This window comes from Centroberyx affinis, unplaced genomic scaffold (genome assembly GCF_046629955.1).
Source record: "Centroberyx affinis isolate AG114_WGS23_722 - 3 ecotype Tasmania unplaced genomic scaffold, CSIRO-AGI_Caff_v1 ptg003262l_1, whole genome shotgun sequence".
NCBI lineage: Eukaryota > Metazoa > Chordata > Actinopteri > Beryciformes > Berycidae > Centroberyx > Centroberyx affinis.
In genome coordinates this window covers 239,420-265,585 of record NW_027281285.1, presented here as the reverse complement: position 1 = coordinate 265,585, position 26,166 = coordinate 239,420, and the positions used below count along the sequence as shown (strand labels likewise).

Here is a 26,166-nt window from a genome sequence, read left to right as displayed (position 1 = left end):
GCATAAACCCATGCACACACAGTGGAAATGGAAAAACAGTTGTGCAAGTTAGACAACAGAAGTCTACGGCCAGCTAGATGTACTGTACCTAGAGCCAGCTTGGCCATCTGCAAGTTACTGATCCACGACTGTTTGATGGCTGGGCTGAAGGTGTTGAACACTGCACTGAAGTACGTGGGCTTGCCTGACCTGCCGACACAGAGCACAAAACAAAAACACTAATGTTGAGAAAGTTCTACCCTCGGATACTCTTACACTGTTATATATCATCAATCTGTGATGACAAATGCATTCCAGGAGTTTTTTTTATTGATGAAGTGTTGTAATTTACTTTTTTGGTGTACATGTCTCGTCTACTTCTACTTCAGTTAGTGATTTCCTACTTTTCCAAGAATGCATTTCGACAACCCCCAACAAGCTTGTTGCATCCAGTATGTGTAGAAGGAGAGAGCAACAGCGATAGATATAGCATAACCATAGTAACAGCACTCAAAACACAAGATGTCTTGTGGCTGCATTACATTCTGGTATTTTGAGGCTACTGTTGGTGGAAAAATTTGTATCTCTTCCTCTTCTACGATGGATTTTTCCCTGGATGACTGTTGAATGTTGGTGTAAAATGGCAGCTCTAGAAAGAAGCTTTTGCTCTTTGATTCTGAGGACTGACATTAAAACCTGTTGTTTTAGATCGTAGATGTAGATGTTTTAGATTATTGTCCATGCCTGGCCTGTTATCCATGGGAACAAGAAAAATACACCAAACAACAAAATGGACCCAGGAATAGCTGTTTTTTAACACTAGTAAAATATTTTAGGTTGTATCTTTCCTTAAGAAACTATCCACACTACAGGATCTTTGCAGTTTATGAACTGGCCTGGATATGATGTCAGGGGAAGTATTTGTGATCCAAAATATTCAGAGGTGTCATTTGCGTTGAATGAGTAATGTACAAGCACGCTTTGCTGCAAAATCTGTCGATGCTTTGGCAACCATAGCAACTGAATTCATTTTAATACCATCTCACTAAGCAGCCGTGTTAATGTTTGAATGCCATCAAATACACAACAGTCTACTGATTAGCATCTTGTTAGATACCCAATACTGTCGAATGAAAAAAGGCTCTGTCTGGGCTGAATCACAGCTGAGGAAACACGTGAGCCTGTCCATTCAATACTTACTGAAGAGACAGACTGTGACAATGATGTAATGGAAGTCAATGACAATTATCACTGCTAGCAGCGGCTTATTTAGACGAGACACTGTGTGTGTGTGTGTGTGTGGGGTGTGAGGTTTCTGAAAAGCATCTCTCCACTAACTCGCTGATGGTGAGAAGTGTTGTGTTTTGTGATGGAGGGATCAGGGGAGGAATGAGAGGGGCACAGCTGTGTTTCCAAACATACCCGTGGATAATCTGACCAGCTAAGTACAGCGGGGATGAGGGATGGAGAGAGGGAGAGAGAGGGAGAGAGAAAGAGAGAGAGAGAGAGCTAGCGAGCAAGGGAACGAGAGGAAGACAGAGAGTCTGGGGCAGAGAATAAGATATGGTTACAGTAAGAGAGAATGTTAGAAAACAAGTTCAAGGTGCACCCTTGGGGGACCCATGTGCAGACTATAATGGTGCGTATGTGTGTTTGCGTGTGTGTCACAGGCACTTGTGTGAGTAACAGCTGCAGTATCTAGCCTTGGGTAACAAACACTGATGCACATGAGCGGGAGAGAACAGTTCATTTTCTCCCCTGTGATTCATGCCTCAGATTAGGGCTGGTGGAGAAACTTGTTTATCTAAATGTACTTTAATACTGGCTCCTGAGGCAGTGGGGGCCGGGGGAGGATGGGAGGACGAGAGGGGAAAGCAGGGTAAAAGGGGATAAAGGCAAACCTTGGATAAACACGACGGTGGGGGGTAAGGACTGAGAGCAGAGGTTGTTAAACTGTTATTGTTGTGATATAGGAGTCAAAAGATTGTGTTTCTGTGTGAGAGACCGATAAGAGCTAGAGAGACGAGTGTGTGTTTGTGTGTGTGTAAAATACAGACTTGTCCTGCTTGCCGGGCAGCTGGAGTTGGATCCTACAGCGGTCAGCTGCTCTGATCTCCTCCTCCTTCTTTAGAATCAGTCTCTGGAGACCTGACACCCAGTCCTGGGCCACGGCGGGGTTTACATTCTATATATAAAGGGAGAGATGGAGGGATGGAGAGAGAAAGAGAGAGAGAAATAGAGGGAGAAAGAGTCATAAAAAGCAAAGGGAGAAAAAATTTGAAAAGAGGAGAGTGAGAATAATGATGGGAGAAAGAAGGAGAGATATGGTCAATAAAGTTGCTACATGTAGCACTTTAACATCAATAAATCATTACCACATTAATTTTGTGACATTAGTATAATTAAAGTATGAGATGTCGCTGAGAAGACTGGCAGCCTCTACACTGCATTTTACATTGTGTGCCAACAGCTTGGATTTGGCGGGAAATATGCTGGATTGCTTTCTGGCACAAAGGGAGATTTCTTTACAGCACAAAGCAGGAAGCAACATCCTCTTTGCACCAGGAACCAATGAGGTTTATGGGAAATGTGATCTTTATATTGGGATACACTAGTACTAAGAAAACCACTGACATGAGATAGAGGCTGCCAATTGTCTCAAAAAGGTCTCATTTGTTTACAGTAATTACACCAGGGCATCATTATTAATTTGACAATGATATATTGATATTTAAAAATGTATGTACATGGTTGCAAAAGGTATGAAGCAAGATAGAGAAAAAGTGAGAGTGAAGCATGTCAAAGCTTTTAGTGTATCTATCTATAATTAGTAATACATACTACATCAGAGCCATTTAGGTTCTGAAACTCAGTGTTTGGGGAGGAAATGTTCACTCTCCCTCCTCCCCCCTTTCCCTCCATCAATGTCTCCCTGCCTGCCTCCAGTCCAGTCTATGAGACACATGTCTCTCTGTTAGCTTCTCTGTTGCTCTCTGCTTCCCACTCTGCTTCTGACAGGCCTACCAGCCCAGCACAAACACAGTCTCACACACTCATGCTGTGCTCTGCAAAATACACATCCATCCCAGCTGCACAGACAGGCCTGTGTGTGTGTGTGTGTGTGGCCACAGGCTGATATGACAGGCAAGGATAGCCCAAATCAAGACTTGAGGGACTCCCTAAGACAAATAGTCCACGCTGGCACATTCCACTGCTCAAACATTATATGCCTGCAAGACTGCCGAGCCTTTATGGAAGGAAACTTGATGAATGTGATTTCAAAAACCCTGGGAAACTGTGGAGGAAAGTTTGTCTACGTCCACTTCTGTTTGGCTTGCAAGAAAGTGTTTTAGCTATTCCAAAATACCGCATTCCCAGACAAAAACTGAAAATACTGAAAAATGAAACTGATATTGCTTCTTGTGTATTTTGCACTGTATTTGCACTGATTCTGTCTTCTTGCCCTCTCTGGCATTATCAATTGATGTCTATCTGTATGGATTATGATGTGGGGATTAGTAGTATTTTAATACCCGTATTCAAACCAAATTTCCCTCAAGATACTATAAAGAACTGAACTGATATGAATTTAATTTTGTTTATTTGAGTCCTTGTGTTGAGTGCAGTCATACCTGGTAGTTGCCTTTGAGGCTGCTGATCATGCTGGAGATCTGGTTGACCAGGCTGAGGTCATGGATCAGGTTCTGCAGGTCCTGGTATAGCTGGCCTGGGCCCATGTACAGCTTGTCTACACAAAAACACACAAGGACAAAAGTTGTGTATTCAAAGTAATTTATAACATTTGCACTCCAGCTATGTTAGCTGAAGAAAACCGAAACCAAAATATGAGCATACATGTTTTTGTTAAAAGGCTTTAATTGGCAACTACTATTACATAGTAGTGATTCATAGCTCTCATAATGTCTAGAAAATGTTAGAAAATGTATATGCTGATATGTGGCACAAAGAAGAAAGACATACTGAATTTACAGGCGGTAATAAAAGTGAACTGTGACCCTGACATAAAGTGTGTGATAAATAGCACTGAAGAGTGAGGCCAGTGTGATGAGAGGTCGAGTTAAAATGAGACCGACAGTTAGACAAAGATCAATAAAAGGACAATCAGTCAGTTTCCCACAGGGAGCTGTGACAGTTCTGCAAACTTGGCAGTGGTTTTCACCGGTGGACCAGTGTACACACTCATTCCCAAGAATATCATTAACTAACACTAGCTTTCAGGGGCCACACTCAAATATTGTGTTTGTTCATGCATGTGAGCTGATACTGTATCTTTCTTTCTGTTCACACTTGCGTATCTAACTGTGTATGTTTCTAATGTATTTGCCTGTCCTCCTGTTTGTGCTTGTGCTCTGCATAACGAACCTAACGGTCCTATGTGATGTGATTCTGTATTAAATACGAAACAACGACCTGCTTTGTCCGTAAACAAAGCACTGCTACACAGAACACAACCATAGAGCCGGGCTCATCAGAGGTATCCTGGAGGCTCTGCCAGGCCATGAGCCTCTCTCTCTCACACTCAAACACACACACACTCACACAGATAATCATGAAGAACAGCACGTACTGAGGAGAATCCCTCTCTGTTGGCCAAAACTAGCAACTTGTTATGCTGATTGACTGCCTAATGTGCATGCAAAGCACAAGTTAAAAGAAATAAAGCTATTGAGGTAATTTGATCAAATGATCCAAGTAACAAAGTGTAGCTCTAATAGTATTCTATTCAGATTAAAACCTAAGTAGAAACATTTCAGTGCATCTGATTTTATCCAATGCACAGTATCCTCTCCAGGACATTCAGATTGCATGCTGGGGAGGAAAGAGTTAAAGTGAATGGTATTTTCTTTTCTGGCACTTTGAGCTCCCTTTGCTTCTGCCAGTCTACTTTCTCTTCTCCCTTTTCTCCTCCACCTCCTTCTCCTCCCTCTCCTCCTCCTCTTCTTCTTCTTCTACTACAATGGTCATTGAGCCAGCCCTGGCGCTCTGGCTCCATGGCAACCCAGCCCAGTCTTCCTCTGGACGTCTCGCTGACGGGGCACACAGGGAAACTTTACCCCTGCTTTGCACCTCGCCCAACTACTTTGCATTCATTGGTGGTCCCCTTTGCACAAAAGGAGTTATTTTAAAATGTCTTTGAATACAGGAGGCTGCTTACAGACTGAGAAATTCTTTGTCATCCTCACACACATAAGAATGCATGAGCAGCAACATACAAATGCACATGCAGAACACAGTAGGCGTACAGTTGCGTGTATAGGTTATGGGTTTCATTGATACTTTCATGGTCAGTGAGCTCCCATTGCATCCAGCCGCATCACTGGACCAAATCATAGCCATTCCACTCTATATATATAGGTTATGTTTATTTAGTAAAGCAATTTATGGGATGGAATGAGTAATTAGACATTGAGACATTGGAGTGTGTTACTTATTTAACCGTGTTTCTGTTCATTTGAGCAAACAGCCTTGTCTAATGGGGCTGTATGAAATTTTCATGGCTCATCTGTCTCGGTGAGCGCTGAGACACAGGGGGTTGGATCCAGGTCAGGACAGAAATGCTGAATAAGCTTCACACACTTCCTCTATGGTGTGTCATGCCTGGAACAAGTGCAGCCATAGCAGTTCGTACAGAGCCAGTATCATGCAGAGCTATGACAGTCTAGTCTAGTCTAGTCTAGCTATGATAGGACTCTCATCTCATGTCATACAGACTGGGTTAGTAGGGAGCTGGAGTCAACATAACAGATTCTTATTCTAAATTATGAGGCTTTTTTTGAAGTTTCAAACACAACCTCTCTGGTTCGAGTGTAAATCAAACTGGCTCATAGCTTGAATCTGAATGATTTATTACGCTGTCTGTTTATTTATACCAAGCCCTGTGATATATGCCACTGGGGATCTGTGCTAGCATGGCTAATGCTGCTATATCAGAAGTGTTTCACAAGATGAACTTCCACTTTACCTACTTTAAGACAGGACCGAAATGTCATCACTCAAATCAAACAAATCCAATGGTGGCCAAGATATCATTCCTACTACAAAAGCAAAACATTCCCAAGACACAAGGTAGAATTTGATGTGCTTTACAGACTTATTTTGGCATTTAGCCTATTCCTACCATCGCTGAATTGACCATTCTCCCTGGCTGGGAATGAGAGGGGACTGTGTAAACCATTTCAGCTCAGGTCCGACTTCCTCAATGGCTCTTTGTGCGAGTGCCAAATGCCAACACATTTCTAACAAACCAGGCTCAGAATAACCCGGTACATCTTCAAGACCAGAAGCAGGCCAGTCACCACAGCAATTATACACTTCCTGAAAAAAACACAATATGTCTACAAATGACAAGGCTGTAAGAACAGATTGAGCCTTTTGTAGGTTTAAATAACCAATCTTCACGGTGGTCTCTGATTACTATGCAGTGTGGAAAAGACATGATGTAAGCAGAGAGACGCGGGGAGGTGACATCATGTGCTGGACAGTCTTTTCATTGCCTCCTAGCAGGCTGGTCACTGAGCTGCTTTTGGCTGAACACAGTGGACTGCAGAAGCTATTGTTCCCACTTGTTAAAGGTTCCTGGACGATGCACACATTTGTATGGACACATGTACACACAGACACACACAGAGTATGGATTGGTAAGCAAATAACTAAACCAGACTTCAATAAATCTGGTTGCAGGTCAATAAGTTATCAGTGACTCATACACAGATTCAGCTCTGTCAAGTGAATTTACAGTTTCATCCAGTACAATGCGTAAACTCCTATGGCACTGACCAAAATGCCCACAAGAAGCGCCGTTGCCAAATCACAATGTTTCAAAATCAACTTCCACCACATCTAATTCAATTAGCTACCATTAGAGAGAATAAGACAATACAGTGAGGCCCATATGGCCTTCCTCAGGGCTTGAAGGAGAGTGTGTGTAGGATTCTGTCACATTGGGTTAAGACATATGGCTGTGAACCTGTCTAGCTATCTGTCAGTTGCAGCCCCTGGAGGTCCAGCAGTCGGACCAGATGTTACACAGGTCTGTCTGCGCCGTCTGCTAAGCCCTGCTAGACTAAAGTAGGCCTATGCTGATGGCTGGAGCGTCCATAGCTCAGTGGGGTATCAGAGGGGGGCAGATGGCCTGGCAGGGGATGGGTGGGCGACTGAGAGGCATGGGAGAGAGAGGTGGCTGAAGTGGAGGAGAGGGAGGAGGGAATAGGGGTGGGAATAGAGCGAAATGGTCTAAGACAGGGGAGTAAGAGGGGAAGAGAGAGGGTTACTTACTTACGCCCATCCCCTGGTAAAAGGTCCACATTATGGACCATGTACTTAACCCAGGGTTATCTGCTTAACAGTAACAATTACAAAAACAGCAGCAGTATCCCACTTACTTTCATTTACAGACTAGGCTTTTATCCTAGTGCATGTGGGCTGAAATGTATCCTGGCCATTACTGAACTGTACATTTTGATGGCAGGTGGGCTGTATGCTATAGTATATAAAAAGCCAGTAACATAGGATTTAGGTAGTAGATGAATGTCACTGTTCCTGGCTGCAAAAGCCTGGAACATTATGCAATTGTATTCCAGATGGTATATTAGAGCGAGAGAGAGAGCGAGAGAGAGGGGGAGAGGGATCAGAGTGTTGCGTGTAATTGAGTGGTGGTAATTCCAGCCCACGGTCATGAGCAAGAGAAAGAGTGAGCTTTTGACCCCAGCTCAAACTCATATAACCTTCAGCAGGCCATGCATAATACAGCATCAAAGCACTCACCACCTGAGCATGCCACCAGCCAGGCAATGCAGACTACCATTACCTAGACACAAACACACACACACACACACACACACACACACACAGACACACAAAAACAAATCTAGATCCTAGAATAAAAACTGCAGGGCTTTGACCACAAATCATACAGTCCAGTTATGGCTCTTGCTTTTCTGATCCGGGCCTTTTTAAGTGGCTGAGCAGCTGCCTGTGACAGGGGAGAGCCCAGTGGAAAGACTGAAATCATTGGGCCAAGCAGCCAGGGCTGGAGGAACTTGCTTGTGGAGGAAAAAAATACACACTCAGTGGCTGGATGGTCTCTGCGGGGCTGACACCATTTTAGAAATGTCTGTAAATGCCCAGCAAGAAAGAACTGTCAGCAATTTATTGTGTGGGACATAAAGCTTTCTGTCAGTTTATCATAATGATGTAGGTCTTAACATAAATTGATTCAATAAAATCATTGCAATAATTTGTTTGCCAGTGCTGCAAGTAATACTAATAATTGCAGTCTTGGCAGAGAGAGCCATACTTAAAAGTGGGCACTTCATAACCAATAGGCGTGGCTCTGGGCCTGTGGGATATATAGGCAAGCAGAGAGATCATTACCTTCAATCGCGACTAAGATCTTCATTAACCAGTCTCCAAAGCCCCATGGCTCATATGGGGATCAAACCTGTGACCTTGGCCTTATTAGCACCACTCTAACCAACTGAGCTGAGCTGGCCTCTGTGACCTTTAACCCCAGACCTTTTTTCCCCACTTGGCATGTCAGCGCTGATGCTTCTACAGAGAGAGAGACACACGCACAGTCAAAATGAAAATGTGATATTGTGGTTCGTACTTGGCTTAGCGTTGATGACCACCTTCTCTCCAGAGTGGGGTGCTTGGTAGCGGCTGTTGTCGGCCATGTCCTCACTGGATCCAAACTCCAGCACCTCCACCAAGCTCAAGGGGACACTCCACTTTAGAAGGAACTTCTGGCCCAGCGGGGCGTTGCCACTGCCGCTCCCACTGCCGTCCTGACTGCATCTGGATAGAGCGGGAAGACATGGAAATTACGCAACATGGCGTTGAAATACAAGGGAGAATGGAGTAGCTATGGTTCATGCTGTCAGTATCCTGTTTTGTGGAGAATAAATTCATCCTCTGTATTGTGTGAGGAGGAGTTATGTGGGTGCAAGGAAATGTGTTGGTAGGAAAAGAGAAGAATGAAGATGAGTGTCAAAGGAGAAGGTCTATGGCTGCCAGGTTTGCAAGGTAAAGGCATGTGGATACCAGCCATCTACAACATTAGATTTTTGCACAAGTCAAAGAACCTTTGCCAGAGGCAGTGTTTGGTGATCAGTATGTTGTAATTATAGGGCACAAGCTGGAAATTTTTACCCCCGGGACAGTGCTGTCTGTCTTTCTCTCGGTTAAATTCCAAGCCACAGTGGGAACATATGGGTCCAAACCCAGACACCCAGCATGGCCAAATGTCACCCCAAGGACAGCATGCCCAGTTTTAGTTCTTACCAACTCTCCCTTTACTTGTGAATTTCAGTTCAGTTCAGTTCACTTTGAGATATATTGTTCATAGCAGGAAGCCCTTGTTTCACCAAATATTCTCTTAGAATATACACTAGAAAGTCTATTATACAAAACAAGCCTACACATGCAATAATCAGTTTCTAAAAATGTCAAATGGCATTGTACAGTATATTGCACCCAGGGATGGGAGAGGGTGCAAATTAAGGGAGAGATTAAGCACAGGTCTGGTTTGCGGTGGTTCTTACCGGACGTTGGGCGTAGCACACATGAGCACATCGTTGAGCAGGAAGAGGCGTCGTTCCTTGGTTTTGATGATCTCACCGCGCTCATTGTAGACTGTCTCCACCATGTCGTCTGAGCGGATCAGGTAGCGGCTGCCGTTACTCAGGAGCTAAGGGATGGGGATGCCAAGTCAGAGGTCAAAAGCAGGTATAAACAGTGATTCAGAGAGCAACTAAAGGATTTAAAAGACAATTGTGCTTGCAGGGTAGCTGATATTTTTAGTATGAGGACAGATTCTTCTCAAATTGTTCTGTCCCCTTTAGAGTATACTGTAAACATGTTTCTATACAGATGCCAGAGGGGGTGGCTGTAGACAGACAAATGGACAAATAATTATACCTTGGGGAATGCTGGTGTTCTGTGCACATGTTCTGCTAAGCCACGCTCTAAAAATATGCAATTCAGTCAAGAGGATACTTGGTAGAAAATGCCAAGCTCCAGTCCCTGATATGCCACCCACACAGGGACATTAAGAGAGATGCCACAGCCTGTGCTCAAAGAATCAAACATCAGCCAACAATTTGAACATTGACTTGAATATTCTTGAGAAGTGGGAAAGGTGAATCACCAAGTCTAGACAATTTCTCACTTCCACAGATGAGTCTTTAGCATGTAAAACTCTCCATGAAAATAAAAAAAATAAAAATCAGGTTCACATACAGAATACAGACAAACTTCAAGACATCTGATCCTCTTCAAGCCACGGCTAGAGCATCTTTCTATTTACATTGCATATATCAATGCACAGAGTGAGCAGCGTGCAGGTCACAGCAGGCAGACCTTGTTGAGGTAGCGTTCGTTCATGGCCTTGGCGATGTGACGGATCTCGCAGCGCTGGTCGGCCTCCCTCTTCTTCTCGTTGAGCTTCTCGGCCAGCGTCTCCAGCTCGGTCAGGGCCATCTGCAGGGGCAGGCGGTCCGCATGGCCCACCGGTGTGTTCTTCAGCATGTCCTGGTGGGGACACACAGATAAATCATGCATTAGTTAGTCATTCATGCACATTTCACACTGAGCATCAAGTTGCCAGTACTTTTAAACTGTTCCATGTATGTAATGTTGAGGTGGGAAAAAGTTGCTCTACACTCAAAGCACCTGCACACTAATACCTTTTATCTATCTTTCTATCTCTCCATCTATCAATTTATTTGTTTATGCGATAAACAAATCCTCATGACTCTGATGAGGATTTTATTAATGAAATGAATGTACAGTATAGTGTCTAGTATCCAAACCTTTTGAACAGGCTCAAGCCAGTCTGATTAGAATTTGCACCAATTACATTATACTGTATGACAGGCAGTGAAAGAAACCCAGTGTAGCATATTAGCATATTCTGTCTGAGGTTTTCTGTAAGAGAGGAAGGAATAGCAAATATGTGAGGGCAAATGGGAGCAGGATCAAGAGAGATCCAAGGAAACTATTTCCCCTTGGTGCATCTCCCTATCCTTCCCCTTGAGGTAGGCATGGTTCCAAAACACGGTGCTTTGATTCATGGGTATGGCGCTCCCTCTGCTGGTGAATGTGCACCGTCTGCTGTAAATTGTACTGTGAAGGAGCTGATAGACCAGCAAGCATCATACCTGGAGGAGCAGAATGAACTGTGGGAATCTCTGGATGGGTTTCATCATCAGGCCATACAAAGTCACCCGGTCACTGCTGGTCTCCTGACGATGCTGTGGAGAGACAGAAAGAGAGGCAATGATCCATGGTTAATGAAGAATGGTGTAGGAATGGTGTTTGTCAATTAACCAAAACCAAGTATATATTTACCATTTTGTTAAAGCTATGACTCTGCCTATGTCGTCTTTCACATAATTAGCTGTCTTTACGGTCAACAGGCAGCTGTAACTTCAAGCACCTGAATAGGCAGCAAACATCTACGGTAGCTGCCACACAACCATTATCAAGATGGATATATGAGTGCAGATTTCAGTTTCATCCTTGCTTTAACAATTGACCGATAGGAAACCCTTAGTAGCAGTGAAATGCATGAGAACTCAAGTGAATAAAAGAAAATGCATGTTTGTCCTGTTACCCTTAGAGGAAAAATTAGAAAAAGCTTCCCCACTGTCAATAAAATAAAATTCATCCGTATGTGAGAACAGCATTTATGGTCTTTGTTTCTACACTGCATTGTATTTCCATCCGTGTCATTTCAACAGTTTGCTTCTTTGCGTTTTTCTCTCTGACCTTGAGGAATTCCAGGAAGCTGGGCTTGGAGGCGCATGTCTTTCTCACCACCGCCATTGCCGTGCTAAAGTTGTTCACATATTCACTGTAGGCATCTAGCACCATGGACTTGGAGAACTGTTGACATACACACATGTATAAACACATAAACCAATTGCAGGAACACACACACACTCACAAAATACACAAAAGAAGATTTAGTAAGACATCAGTTTAACTTGGAACCATATCAAGGAATAAAGGGTTTCCTGGTCCCAAAATAAGCTGTTAATTTGTAAGTCTTGTGCTTCTGGAAGGGGATGAGAGCAGGGAGGACAGAGAGGGCAGACGACAGACTGTCATATGGGTCTCCCTGCTCCTCTGATGTCATGCCAGGGGTCGCACCCTTGACCATTGTACAATAACAAGCAGCAGGAAGTGAAACGGCGGGTGGGACTGCGGGAGACCTGGTGTTTTGTTTTGAAGATTCCTGCGTGTGAGTTGCTAGGCAACCGGAGACAGCGAGGGGTGGAGTACATCCTATGAGAGAGCAGAGTGCAGCTCTCCGTCTGTTTGCGTGCGAGGAAGAGAGAGCGAGTGTCTATGACTGTGAGTGAGTGGGTATGAAAGGGAGCGTGGATCTGCTGCATGCAATCATCACAAATGCCTAGAGAGTGACAAACCAAGGATCATTTTGTCTCGAGCACCACAGCTAATGTCTACAGGCTTTAAACTACAGCCCCAGCTCACCGAAGCCACAAAGACGTCACCGATCATCTCCAAGTTGTCCCACTCGGCCACGCGGCTGGCCAGGGCGATCTGGAACAAGAAGTGGCACTGCAGGATCTCACGGATACGGTAGAAGGTCATCTTCAGCTTCCTGTCGCTCAGTAGCCTCGGCTCGATCTGGGACAGGGGCTTCTCATATTGCTGACAAAGCAGACAGAGTGAATTGTAATGAGAAAGCTTCATAGGGTATTTGGGAATTAGTGCACTTGTATTCGCATACCTCTAATATCCTCTTCAGTGCGTCAAGATAGTTCTTCTCACTCTCCAATATAGAGCCCAGTATACATCTTCTAACCAGCTGTGGAAGAAAAATACAGATGCATCAGTCTTCACCAGTCATTTGCATCGTTTTATGATATAATCTGCAGATTTGTAGAGTAAAGAGTAACATGAGTAGGGAAACAAGCTGCAGTGCATATTCAGCACCTGTTGCTGCGACAGACCCTCTGGGGCAGGGCCCAGCACTGGCTCCACATTGAAGCAGTCCACCTCAATGAAGAGCTCAGACTCCTCATCCTCAAAACAGGCTGACTTCCTCTCTGAAACATACATGAGGGAAAGCAAATAAAGTAAGAAACATTAAATAAGTCAGTCAGTAAAATAAACAATCCATCAAGCTGTGTGGATGGAAAAATGTAAGCAGTCCTGACCAGCAACAGACATCAATCAAACGTCATTTCTATTTATCGAATTACCGCAAATTTCACTATATTGTGACAGGGAGCAAATGTGCATAACCAAAGGGACCACTGTTGATGCAAGGCCAACTGTCTTTTGCCGAATTCGTACCATGACAGAAGGACTTAGTCTTGATGAAAGAGCGTCCCTTCTTCACCGCAGCTTTGGTCTTCTCAAGCCCATCTTTGGTCCCTTCCTTAGCTGCCTTCACCAACTTTTGCATCTTTGGGTAAAACAAACGGCATTATTACCCCGTATTACAAAAGTAATAACATGAAGGGGATATTGTTTTTTCTTAGGCTAAATATTATTTTAAATGAAGAGAAACCCCTTTGAAGCTGAAATGTAGTATGCTTTGTCTAAGCCTCTGCCTAAGAAGCTAATTGAGGTATGGAGGATAGGAGCAATGTTAGAGGAGGGATGAAGACAGATGGCAGATCATGTAAATACAGGACCACAGAAGAGCAGAGTTGACCAGACAGTGACACAATAACTGGGACATCAGCTAAAAGTAGCATAGTGCTTGATAAAGACTAATTTGCTTCTGTGTAAATGTTACAAATATTTTCTGCAGCTATGTTAGATTTTAAAATACAGCTGCTATTGTATAGCACACAAGATGCTATAAATTTTTGTACAATGACAATATGCATGTTACTCAAAACATCTAAAATCAATGGGTATTGTCCATTGATTTTAACACTACAGTTGCTGGTGTCTCAGTTTACTGTGGAATTAAACAACTGTCACTTCAGGACATACCCTATGCTTTATGACCCAAAATGTTTAAACAATTAATGACACAGGTCAGCACAGCAGACAGGGAGGCAAATGAATTGTACACAAACCCACCACCAGTACCACCAGCACCACCAGTCATTCACATCAGAGCAGGATGAGGGAACCGGGTCAGTGAGAGACGCCCACAGTGGAGTTAGCTAGGCTGAGAGTGAAGGGTTGGGACTACTTTGTCTAGCGCAGGGAGGCGAGGTGAGCGGCAGGCGGTTTACCTTCTGCTCGTGTTTCTGTTTTAGCTGCTGCAGCTCTACCGTTCCCACTGTATTTGCCATTAGATCTTTCATCTTTTTCTCATAGTGTTCTTTCAAGCGTGTCAGATCTTGAGAGAGCTAAACAGAAGCAGAGCAAGCGTTACCAGTTGTGGTCTTGGAGGGAGCTTGAGCCTGAGAGCCAGAGCATAGCTAACCCACTCCAATCTTAATATCTGTCTTGCTGGACCACCAACTCTATCTTCCCCAAAACATTTCCTTTTTCTTGCCCTTTCAACACTGTGCACCAGGGTGAGAAATTAACTTGTTTTCCAGAGGGCATTTTTTTGTCCCATTGATCTGATTTTCAGGGGCATTTTTGTCCTTTTCGGGGGGAATTTCATTGAACTATGAAATAATGCATTTGCAAAAAGATATTCTAACCCCCCCACCCCCTTCTTCTTAAGTTCATAGGCATTTTATGAACTTTCAAGGACATTTTTGCCCCGAGCCCCCATCAATTTCTAACCCTGCTGTGCACTGAAAAACAGAGCAATGTTTGAACCTCTTAAAAACACAAGCCAAGCTGTTACACAGTGCAGCAAGCTGACTTGTAACCCGGGCAAGACCTCTGTCTCAGGTCTGTAGAAGCAAATGGGCAGTTGATTTCAAAGCAAACATACAAATGGGCTGTATATTATTGAAATCTTTATCCATAGTGATAACATCAGTAGCTGGAACTGAGGAATTTGCAAAAGCTCAAGCAAGGTAAGATATTCTACCAGTGTGTGTTATGACCTGTATATATAAATTAAAGTTTTACATAAACAGTGATATGACCCATCTTTAACTTTATCAAAGTGGAAAGAGCGATGGTGGGAGAGAAAATACAAACTATCTTCCAAGCATATAACAATTACAAATATCAAAACTGAATTCCTGCTTAATCCACCCCCCTCCCCCTTTCCCCCCTCCAGCTGTACAGTAATATTGACACAGGAGTTGAGTGTAGGCTGTGATATTGACAGAGGGTGGGTGGGTGTTTGTTATACACACGTGGGTCTTCCTCTGGGGCGGCTTCCCCCTCATGAAGGCGTGGGGCAGGCCGTTCTCAGGACGGCCCTCCCCGTCGCTCGCCTCGTCGTAGCTCTCAAACTCACTGGAGCTCCAGCCGTTGTCCAGGGAGCTGCTGCAGCCGCCCTCCTCGCCCAGCTCCACGTCATCGTATATCATCTCATCTGGCTCTGCATGAGCACACAGGACAGATTACATAGAAAAGGCCATTTAGAAATGGTTCGATGATGATAGCTTATATGCATTATGATTTGACAGGGCATTCTGTGGGGCTATTCCGTCACAAGCCCCATAATACCAAGGTAGTTCACATGGAAGTAGTTAGGAGGAAAAAGTACAAACTTCTATATTTTAAAAATGCCTAAGATTGGTGTGATAGGATGACCTATCGTGTATAGTACATCCTAGTATATTCCATTTGAGAGAACAACATACGAGAAATCCACTAAACCAGCAAACTCAACATCTTCATAATGACGTTACTACAGGCAATCAGTGTCTGATAACTTTTTTTTTGCATGCATCAACCTATAAATAATAAATAATTCATGTAGCCCAGTTTTTGAAAAATGGGAAACTAAAAGCAAAAGGGAGCAGATGTGCCTGAGGCTGCTAAGAGGAACTAGAAGACTGTATTTGTTGAAGGAATGAACCAAGAAAAAGACAAAGACCACTAACCCGTGTTGGAGTCAGAGTTCTCTCTGGGCACGTCATCGTAAATCACCTCATCTGGATCTGAACCACAAAACAACAAGTGGTCACCATTCACAGCAGCTAATGAATAACGTCTTGCATCATGTAGCGAGGCTGTTCACACAGCAGACAGGATGCAATGTAATGGAGATCTAAAAGAAAGGAGCACACAAGGGTCTGCTTCCTCAAAAGAAGAGGGAAGGAAACGTCTGGGAATTCACTTGTCACGTGTAAAAAAAAAAAAATAGTACTGTGCTGTGTGCAGGGACAAGTACAGAGAATCGAAACAAAAAGTTATTTCCATGCAAATTATACATTTATTTCTACTAAAGGTGTGTTGGTTGTGGAAATCATTCCTTACTTTCCATCCAGGCAGTGTTTGCAGGATCTGACACCCATTTAGTCAAGGCATCCTCTTCTCTAATAGGTGGATAATCTTCACTGAAAACACTAAAGAAAACATAATTGTGACAAAATTGTGACTCTACAAACAAAGAAATATAGGTAGATTTGTCAGCATCATCTAATGTAAGACAACTAACCAATTAATTATTTCAGTATGTTACAAAATAAGATAAAAGGTATGTTTCCTCTGTATTTTAATGCAGTGATACTTATCTATGAACCAGTAACATGGGGGTAATTGAGGAAGTGAGTACACTCCTGACCAGAAGTTGGGAATATTATGCTGTGTAACTGGGAAGTATACATTACATACCTGGCCTAAACTTCACTACTGTACAATACACATGACATGATTGGCATTAGCATGCTCTAGCTGTGTAGTGTGTCACACACCTGTCAACAGAGGTGTTGCCAGTCCCAACCACTGTGACTGAAGGGAGAAAGAAAAGATATTAGGAAAAACCTGTAATACTTCTCATATGCCACCAGGTGTCAGCGATTATTCCATTTAGAGTAGCTCTGATTTAGTGCGTGTGAAACCTTTCTCTAAATGTGCTACCATTAATTTCACTTGACACATGTACCCAATTTGAATTCCATGATAAGATAAATGTCCCATTTTCCTTGAACCATGTCATGGTGAAAGTGATGATGTAGCAAAATGTCCTTGCTTAGCACATCATGGCCAAAAGAACTTTCAGGTGAAAACATATAACTAAGTATCAGAGAAGTGTATCATAGTTTTGTATTTCATCATGCACATCTGCGACTTTCCACAGCTCTTCACAAAAACATCTGAGCATTTCAATCTGGAGTGACCTTGGTGAGATAATTACAGTGTAATTAGGCCCCTCAGTGTGCCAAGCCACAGGCGTTGGACACAGCTACTGTAAGTTTTCAGGGAAAACAGGAAAATCCTCACAGCCAACACAGAGCTTTGGGGCAGGGCTAAATTTAGTCTCCGCTTCCTTGTGGCAAGGCTTTAGGAAAAAAGGAATGCAGAAAGAAGAAAGGAGAAAAAAAAAAGTAGCTGAGAGAGCATTCATGTGTCATAGCTTCACATCTCTAGATCTGAATGGGGGGAAAGAAGAGAGGGAGGGGGGTTTCCAAATGAATGAGTACAGCTGGGCCATCCAAAGAATTCTCTACTGCTCTGGGTATTTCTAAATCGCCACTGATCCACATATTACCAAATGGTTTTGTTGGATATATAACTTGGATGTAAAAGTTAAAACTGAGGCTGCAGCTCTACTTCTACCACTGTATTTCCTGCTGCAGGCTGCTTTCTTTACCGTCCTCGTCCATGGAGAGGTGTCTGATGATGACGGGCGTGGTGTACGCTGGTGTGATGAGTGGTACGCCGGAGGGAGTGGCATAGCCGCAGGGCACAGGGACCGAGTAGCCCGAGGTGATGCCGCCGGGGCTGGCGGGGACGTCCTGGGCCTCTCCCTCTCGCTCCTTGGGCTCCACTGGAGAGGAAGGGGAAGAGGAGGGTCCGTACTGCTGCTCTAGCTGCTGCAGCTGGAGGGGGGTGATGTCGATCACGGAGTAGGGGTTGACCTTGCCCTGGGAGGTGGTCCTGGGGGCGGTGTGAGGAGGGGGAGGGTCGTCGCTGGACACATCCTGGCCTTCACTTCCTGGTGAAAGAAAACACAAGACAGATGCAGCAACGACATGCTATACAGCACAAGTGAGCAGTAATACATCATACTAATGGAAAAAAAACAGTCAGTGGCGTAATAATCATTTAATGATGACACTTATCAAATGAACAGTTCCAGTCCACAGTTCTGATTGGCTGAGTCACATTCAAAGACACTTTAGAATACCGGATGAATGTGATTACATGAGAAATATTAATACGGCAACCGAAAATAACTACTCATACCAATATTTGTGTCCAACTACATTGTTTAGCTACTGATCAAGGGCTATACTGCTAGGCAGGAAAATAGCATTGAATTATTATTGATAAAAAAATAAAAGATTCTTTAACATTGGCATTATTTTGTTGTGCCTAACGACGACTCGTAGCCGTTTCAAAATCACGATAAACAACGGCTTCTTGCAGCTTATTACATAACGTCATATCACCAATTAAATCGCTTTTGTTGGCTCTAAAATTGATCATATTCTGATGGTGGCAAGGCCAGCTGGGGTCAGAGTCAGTAGCCTTTCTGGGAGGGTTTTGTGTTCACCGACAGTTATTGGTCAGAGTCAGACTGATTTACAGTAGGTTGTGTAGGTTGTGTTTCACTACTTTAAATCTCAGCTTGTGGGCTTTTCTTCTCCTGAACCCCCTGTCTCTTGTCAGCTCAAACAGAACAGAGTTCAATGTCTCACAGCAGAGGCCAGCAGTAGTCAGAGATGAATCACCACACACACACACACACACACACACACACGTTTATCTGACAAATATGCAGAGTAGAGTTAACTTAAACTCTGCTGGTAAAATGGCTGGGAACTGGGTAGGTGTAGGCTAGTTGTCTCCTACTGCGCTTATGTATGCACGAAATAGAAGACCAAAGAGAAGAGGGCAGCAAGATGACTTGGAAAACACATTCTTCCTAGTTGAAAGAATTGTAGCTCCGTCTGTTTCATGGGAGAGGCACTATATCTTAGTTGACATGTCAAGTCTAGTTCAGATGGTGGCTTTAAATAACCAGCAACAGCTAATTACAGCTAAAAACCTTTGGCCAGTACGGGGATCGAACCCGCGACCTTGGCATTATTAGCACCACGCTCTAACCAACTGAGCTAACCGGCCTGTGGGAAGACAAACTCCACCCCCTTCGCTACACATCAGAGTTGACAGGGAAGGAGAGGGGGGTAGACTAATGAGCTGCGTATGGTATGCAGACGCACAGTTTAAGTGAAAGGAAACGAAAAAATGAGGGGGAGAGAATAAGAGATAGAAACTAAATGCAAAAAGTAGAGAGAGACGAAGATAATGACACACCAGGACACATTAAAAGCAGAATGTTACCGCAACACCAACATGCGATTTTGTCTCCTACTTGAACTGAGAAAGACCACATGAAGTGAATAATTTGCGAGTTGTTAAATGAAGTTCATAAACACAAGTGACGGCTACCTTTGTCAACCTAGGCAAGGATTTAGGTAGCATTCACCTATAAGATGGCATGTTACCTGCCAACCATATTTCCGTATATCATGAATTAAATCCATGTTTGTTTCATAATTACATAGGTGACAACTTACATCTTCAGACTACATGGGGTAAAACCACCGCGGCCAGTACGAGGGTCAAAACTGCAACTTTGGCATTATTAGCACCACGCTCTAACCAACTGAGCTAACCGGTCATGGAATAATAATGTCTTTACTATTCTCCCAAGGAGTGTTACAAATCATCTTTCAAACAAAAGAATGCAAAGGGGAATGATAGTGAGGATTGGAGGAGGAGGAAGGTATGCATGTGTCTGTGTGTATGTACACTTGCACCATGTGCGCTTGATGCAAGCACGAGCTTTGAGTTTGAGTGACTGAGAATAAGCAGAGCCCAGCCCAGCCTGCTGCTGTCGAGACATTCAGTGATAAAGGCCAGGCCCCTCCAGCGATAACAACATGTCAGGAGAGAGACGGAGTGCCCCGCGCCACTGCCTCACCTTGGTCTGAGCTGAAGGGGCTGGATTAGACTACTTTCACAAAACATGCCAGGACAATGTAGTCAAAAAAACACATACCAGTCCATAAGTAGGCTAGCTTGAGTATACCGCGTGAGAAGCACTAAAATTTTACCCACAGCCATTCTCAGACAATAACATACAGATTCAGAGCATTATCTGAGGTCTTGATATACATAATTCCTGAGATCATTAGTGCAGAGAAGCCCTGCTTACACTGTAAGGAAAGGAGAGAATGAGAACGCTCTCAATCCCCTAGAGCCAAAAAAAAGAAATGTCAACATTTTTTTGGGCTACAAACCTGTTTTTCCAGTCTCTGTGTCATCCTCAAAAGGAGGAGGAGGAGGAGGTGGGGGTGGGGGTAAATCCGTCTCCGTGTCATCGGTCCCCTTGGCTGCAGATGTCCCCTCTCCTTCTGCTGTCGCTCCACCTGCCGTGGAGGATCTGGCCGTGGCAACTGTTGTGTCTGTTGGTGACGTAGCTGTGTCGACGGTGGGGGAAGGTGCTGGGGGGTCCGGGTTAGGAGGCTGACCCTCGGGGTGACCGGCCACACAGTCGACCCGGCTCTGAGCCCCGCCGTCGGGGGCTAGAGGAGCTGGAGGTGCAGGGGGTGGGCGGTCCGCCTCGGGGATGTCGTCGCCGCTGTCGTCAAAGTCGAAGGCCTCGCCCTCGTCTTCGTCCACGAAGGGGACGTCGTCTGCCAACACTGGAGACAGAGAGAGTCAAGAGAGATAGTGTGACGGATTATAAAGATACTGAGATATGAGATAAGATCAATGTGTGAATGAGAAGTATGGGAAAAGGATGGATTACAGCAGGGTCCGACATTAACACCCGGTAAGTGCCAAAATGAGTAAAGGTCACTCGCCACGCTGGCCGGTAACTTTTTGAAGAGTATAACTAGGGCTGGGCGATATGGACCAAAAATCATATCTTGGTATTTTTAGGCTGAATGGCGATACACGATATATATCTCGGTATTTTCTACGAAGTGGGCTAAATGATCAGTTGTAAGTAGGGCGGTGTGATATGGACAAAATCAAATATCAGAATATTTTTGACCAAATACCTCGATATCGATATTGCAACAATATTGTAGGGATGACTATTGGTGCTTTCACAAAATATTTACACAATGAGATTTTTGATAAATAAACATCAGTACTGTGGATATAATTACTAAGTGGGTAAAGGCAAATAATAGAACAGCTAGAACAGTCTGGTAAGTTCAGAAAATTACATCACTTTACTGTAATGCAGCCTTTAAAACCAGGAAAACAACACTTATGCCATATCACGATATTACGATATCCAAAATCTAAGACGATATCTAGTCTCATATCACGATATCGATATAATATCAATGTATTGCCCAGCCCTAAGTATAACATTTGTATGCCTCGGTTATTTACAGTGTTTGATTTTTTCCTGTTCTCATACTTCAGATCAAAGCATCACATGCTTTGAATCAAACAGGCTGTTGATTGGCTGCCTGTTATGCTGCTTTACACAAAGCGCTAACATCTACACTGAAAATTTTGAAAACTTTGCCTCCCGTTTCTCCACTGTCTGGATGGTTAACTGGCCTAAAGTAAGTTGAAACTTAACATTATTCTCATGTGGTGAGTCACTTTATGATGAATTATAAACTTGATCCACTGTATAGTGGGTGAGTAAGTTTTAAATTAAAACTCTAAATTCGCTCTTGTCTCTTTATTGAATGTTTCAAACAGTACCTGATTATGTACATGAAATAGCACTGAAAATGGGTAGGGTGACATATTTCTATGAAAAATGCATTTGAACTATTTTGGCAGGTATAAATTATTCTTGGCAGGTAATGTTTATAGTTAACCAGCCTGTGGCAAGTGAGCCAAAAGGTTAATCTCAGCCACTGGATTACAGCATTATTAGGGTATACAAAACAACAGCAGTAGAGCATACTGAGGCAAAGACAGAATTTATGCTGAAAATCTACAATATGCAAAAACCTGAAATATATGCAGTATGAAATAGGTAAAAGGTTTTTGGTGTGAAGGCGTTAAGGTGTCTGTTCTTAAAATTGCTCATAAAAATAGACCAAATAGACCATAAAAGAGCACTTAAATACATGATTCTGGGATAGGATCAGTATACCACATCTGTATGTTTTCAGAGCTGTGGCTTTCCCTTTCAGCTACAAAATGTAGGTAGGAAGTAGTAAGGTAGGAATTAAGCAGGATAACCAGTTTATTTCACTCACGGCCTTCAGCAGGGACCATTTACAGACACACTGTGGGTGGTAGTTCTAGTCCCAGGGCTGAAAGTTATAAGACTACTGAGCCACATGCAGACTTATAATTAAGGGTGGGGTCTACAGTGTGTTTTCTGTCGAACTTTCACATCAAGGCTCTGCACCAAAACACAAAGTCAACTGCTCTATTTTATAGCAGGAAAATAGGGCAGAGCTACATGCTATAGTTACTGTTCAAAGACATCATGTTCACTTCAGAGCGCTCACTTGGCAACAGACAGGAAGGGAACAACAAATGTCTTTCCAGTTTTCCCACTGCAATTAGGCCAGCAGGAAACAGAGCTGTCACTCCCTGCAGTGACTAGGAATACAGCCTGAGATTCCCCATTATTCCTGATCAGAGGAATAGACTGTGGGCCGAACTTGGTGAGGCTCAATGAAGAGCAAGAGAGAGAAATTTAAGGAATGCGCACAGGCCGTCAACTGTCATGATAGGTGGGTGGCTTTCTCTTTTTGGCTCTGAAGTGCTGAGAATCTGTAAAGATCTGCATAGCATTACTGTAAGCTTCATTCAGAGGTGTAGAGAAAGCGAAAAAGAAAAAAACAGAAAAGCAGAGTGAAGAAGTTCAAAAATTTCAACTTGAATTGAGTGTTGTGGAAAATGTCTGGTGGTCATTCAAGCAGGGTTCACAGAAGGATAAACTCAGCCAAAACTGAATTCCCTGAATGGAAGGAATTCCCACCATTCAACCCTCTTCCTCTTTTCTCCAGCGTTACTGTGTTTCCTATAGAATCCAGTCAAGTTACAGGACAGTCTTCTTATGGGAGCCAAAGCTTAGGAGGTCCCCAACAACGTCTGAGAATGATACTCTATCTCCGTGCTAGGCTTTTCATCTGGCACGGTTATGCTCTTAAGCATACCATGGATTCTTTAGGCGAGCACATTCGTGTCAGTGGTCAAAGCTCGATTGTATTAGCTTACAGTCTAAAATCTCACCCTCATATCCTGACTGTTTTCCCAAAGAAAACAGAAAATTCCACGTATGCTCCAGGAGTTCATTTCCTGGATGATGACACAACATGTAATGGGACCCCTGCTCAGGACACAGCCGAAATAGCTCAGTTGGGAGAGCGTTAGACTGAAGATCTAAAGGTCCCTGGTTCGATCCCGGGTTTCGGCATTTTGACCCCCACACAATCTATATAATCCTCTGTAAAGCTTTCTCAGTAGGTCTAGCCTACACCTAGCCTACACCTTGTCCTTTTGACACATATCCATATCAGTTATGCTCCCTTTCCTGACTAAGTATTTCCTGCTTGACTCAGTCGACTCTGCCCCAACATGTAGCCATTTGGCATTTCGTTGATATGGTTATTCTTTACACAAATTTACCATCAAATGAACCACCTCCATTGTTGCAAAACATGCTATTATCCCCTCAGGCCTGAACAGCCCACTAAAAGTGACCAAGTCAATCTTATCTCAAATAAACTCCCTTTAGCCGCCCCAATGACTTTGAAGTCCCTCGTAGCAATGTGAACAGCTCTAAATCACCAGTACGACCCCCTCAGGCTTTGACAGGTAGTTGTTCCCTATAGTCATTTTGTGAAGGAATGGTCTGTGACTAACACTGTAGGTCAACACTGTGACCCCGTGTCCATCTGGACCCATGACTCAAGGTGTTCGAGCAGAGAAGTGGAGAGAGCAAACCTGGAAACAGAGATGCTATCTGTCCTTTTCCATCTGTGGAAATAATGAAGGGTGTGAGAAACAGAGATAAGGCACAACTAGCTGCTGGCTAATAGTCTGCGGTACTCCAGGACTGTGGGATGAATATTTATATGCCAATAATTGTCCTAATATGCTCTCTCTCTCTCTCTCTCTCTCTCTCTGTGGTTTCAATGTGAAACACTGCTGTGCCAAAATAAAGAAGGACTTGCTTTAATAGATTGATTTGATTTGGCCAGATGATGCGTTTCAATTGGCCATTCAACACTACATCTGCCACTGAGTGTGGATGAGACCATTGATAGTTGGCCGTGTGGGTATGCATGGCTGTAGCTTACTTATGCAGTCTGTACTGGACACTGGCTTTACAGTGCACTAACATGCACGTGCACACAAACACACACTAGCTGAGGTGCCCATTGTCAATTCATATTCACAATATGGATTCTGTTCTGTGGGCCTGTCTCCACTCTGCCACATAATGCTCTGCTCAAATGAGTCACCGGGTTACGATCCGCTCCAGCATCGCCCTGGCAACAAAGCAAGTGGCTGGCCAGCTGGAGACTAAGCATTTCTCTGGCCTGTGTCTGTCCCCGGAGGCTGTGTGTGTGTGTGTGTGTGTGTGTGTTTGATGCTGCAGCAGTATTCAGCCCAATACTGAGGCACATTGTCTGGTATTCACAGCAGCGCAGCACATTTTCTCCTCCTCACTCCGTCGTTCCTCTGCCCACACGCTCCAGAGCAGTGGAGGAGAGGAATGTGTTGTTTACACATGCTGTCCATCTTCACCGGCCCTCCAGGAAGTGATCCGACCAGAACAAGACGACAGATCTGACCCACAGGAGCTAGTAAGTGTTGCTACTGGTGTAACACACTGTAGTCTATCAATTATACAGACAACAAATGTATGGTATGGGCTGTCAGTATGATACTGTCTCTTAGCAGGTCTACTCTACTAGTATTGACAGATCAGATGCAATTTCAAAATCACTAGATACTGCAATTTTTCTTACCAGAGGTAGAAAGTGTTTCAGACAGCCTTCAAAACAAGGTGTTTTGGTAATGAGAAAATCCCTCACATTCAATCCAGGCAAATTAAAAGTAATGGCATCTCATTTGTATCTCTAAAAAATTACAGAAAAAAGGTGTCCACATGTATGTGTATGTTGCAATCAAAATATTCAATAGAAGAATTTCAATATGATTTTTGCCGCCAATACCTTGCAGCTTTATCTCCCATATACTTTACAATACTTTCCGAAGTTACTGCTGTCGAGTAACACTGCTCAAATACATTACCTGCCAAATCCATAACAGCAAGCCTAAACCCAGTCAATTGACAAGTATTATCCAAGTCTACCTCTTAAAAGCTCTGTGGCCAGTACGGGGATCGAACCCGCGACCTTGGCGTTATTAGCACCACGCTCTAACTTCACAAGTGCTCATTCATCTGAATAGAGTAAACAGGTGGAAGAGGTTAAAACAAAAAAGCAACACGTGGAGTGGAGACATACTGTATATAGTAAGTGTAGAGCATTGTCAGACCAGAGTTAGAGCCTCAACTTCACTGTAAAATCGTGTATTGGAAGAAAAGGACACAGTTCACTCTCCTCACAGATCATATACTTTCTCTTCATGGAGTGAACTTGTGAGTAGTTTACAAGATGTAGCCTATAAATTGGACAATAATATTTGTCCAATCACTGAAAAAATGGGCATAGTTCAAGTGAAAGCTGAATAGATAGGCTAGCTTTGAAAGAGCTAAAAAATTGAACAGGCTTGAAATTATAGGTAGCTGGCAATCAATAAAAAAAGATTGTATTGTGTTTGCTGGATAAATGCAAACAATTTAGGAAAGATTTTGTGTGCAAAAAACAAACAAACTGCCTAAAAAGAAATGCCAAATATACTTTTTGGACAAACCCATTCTTTTTAAGGTATAAATGCAGCCTTGGTCTAACACAATACCCATTATACAGACTAGATGTTACAAGGACTTAGGAGACTCATTTCAAATCTCACAATAGTGCACCAACACACAGAAACAATAGTTGACTTTACCAATATACTGGATGAAAATTAAAATTAAAAACAAAAATAGTCAACATAGTTACTTTTTCAGGGGAAAACAGAAAGAGTTCTTCTGATATGGCGAAAAAGATAAAGTAACAGTGTGAGATA

At 43.4% G+C, this 26,166-nt stretch overlaps 1 protein-coding gene and 2 non-coding genes across 4 annotated transcripts in view; 1 reads left to right on the top strand and 2 right to left on the bottom strand.

Annotated features, from left to right (window-relative positions):
• The window catches only part of arhgef10 (Rho guanine nucleotide exchange factor (GEF) 10), a 56,563-nt gene that overhangs the window by 21,972 nt on the left and 8,425 nt on the right, over positions 1-26,166 (bottom strand). For both annotated transcript variants that reach the window (XM_071538343.1, XM_071538342.1), the window contains exons 3-21: positions 20,325-20,729; positions 17,666-18,010; positions 16,767-16,803; positions 16,330-16,418; positions 15,954-16,010; positions 15,258-15,445; positions 14,226-14,342; positions 13,327-13,438; positions 12,964-13,076; positions 12,758-12,835; positions 12,499-12,678; positions 11,770-11,886; positions 11,160-11,252; positions 10,360-10,530; positions 9,543-9,688; positions 8,609-8,796; positions 3,612-3,727; positions 2,037-2,164; positions 89-189 (exon numbers count right to left, since the gene is read on the bottom strand). In XM_071538343.1, the coding sequence (XP_071394444.1) occupies positions 89-189; positions 2,037-2,164; positions 3,612-3,727; positions 8,609-8,796; positions 9,543-9,688; positions 10,360-10,530; positions 11,160-11,252; positions 11,770-11,886; positions 12,499-12,678; positions 12,758-12,835; positions 12,964-13,076; positions 13,327-13,438; positions 14,226-14,342; positions 15,258-15,445; positions 15,954-16,010; positions 16,330-16,418; positions 16,767-16,803; positions 17,666-18,010; positions 20,325-20,729 (2,781 nt within the window). The remainder of the gene's footprint in view (positions 1-88; positions 190-2,036; positions 2,165-3,611; positions 3,728-8,608; positions 8,797-9,542; positions 9,689-10,359; positions 10,531-11,159; positions 11,253-11,769; positions 11,887-12,498; positions 12,679-12,757; positions 12,836-12,963; positions 13,077-13,326; positions 13,439-14,225; positions 14,343-15,257; positions 15,446-15,953; positions 16,011-16,329; positions 16,419-16,766; positions 16,804-17,665; positions 18,011-20,324; positions 20,730-26,166) is intronic.
• Positions 19,070-19,143, bottom strand: trnai-aau (transfer RNA isoleucine (anticodon AAU)). Its single transcript has one exon. It is a non-coding gene; the product is annotated as a tRNA-Ile (tRNA).
• trnaf-gaa (transfer RNA phenylalanine (anticodon GAA)) lies at positions 23,365-23,437 on the top strand. The gene has a single exon. It is a non-coding gene; the product is annotated as a tRNA-Phe (tRNA).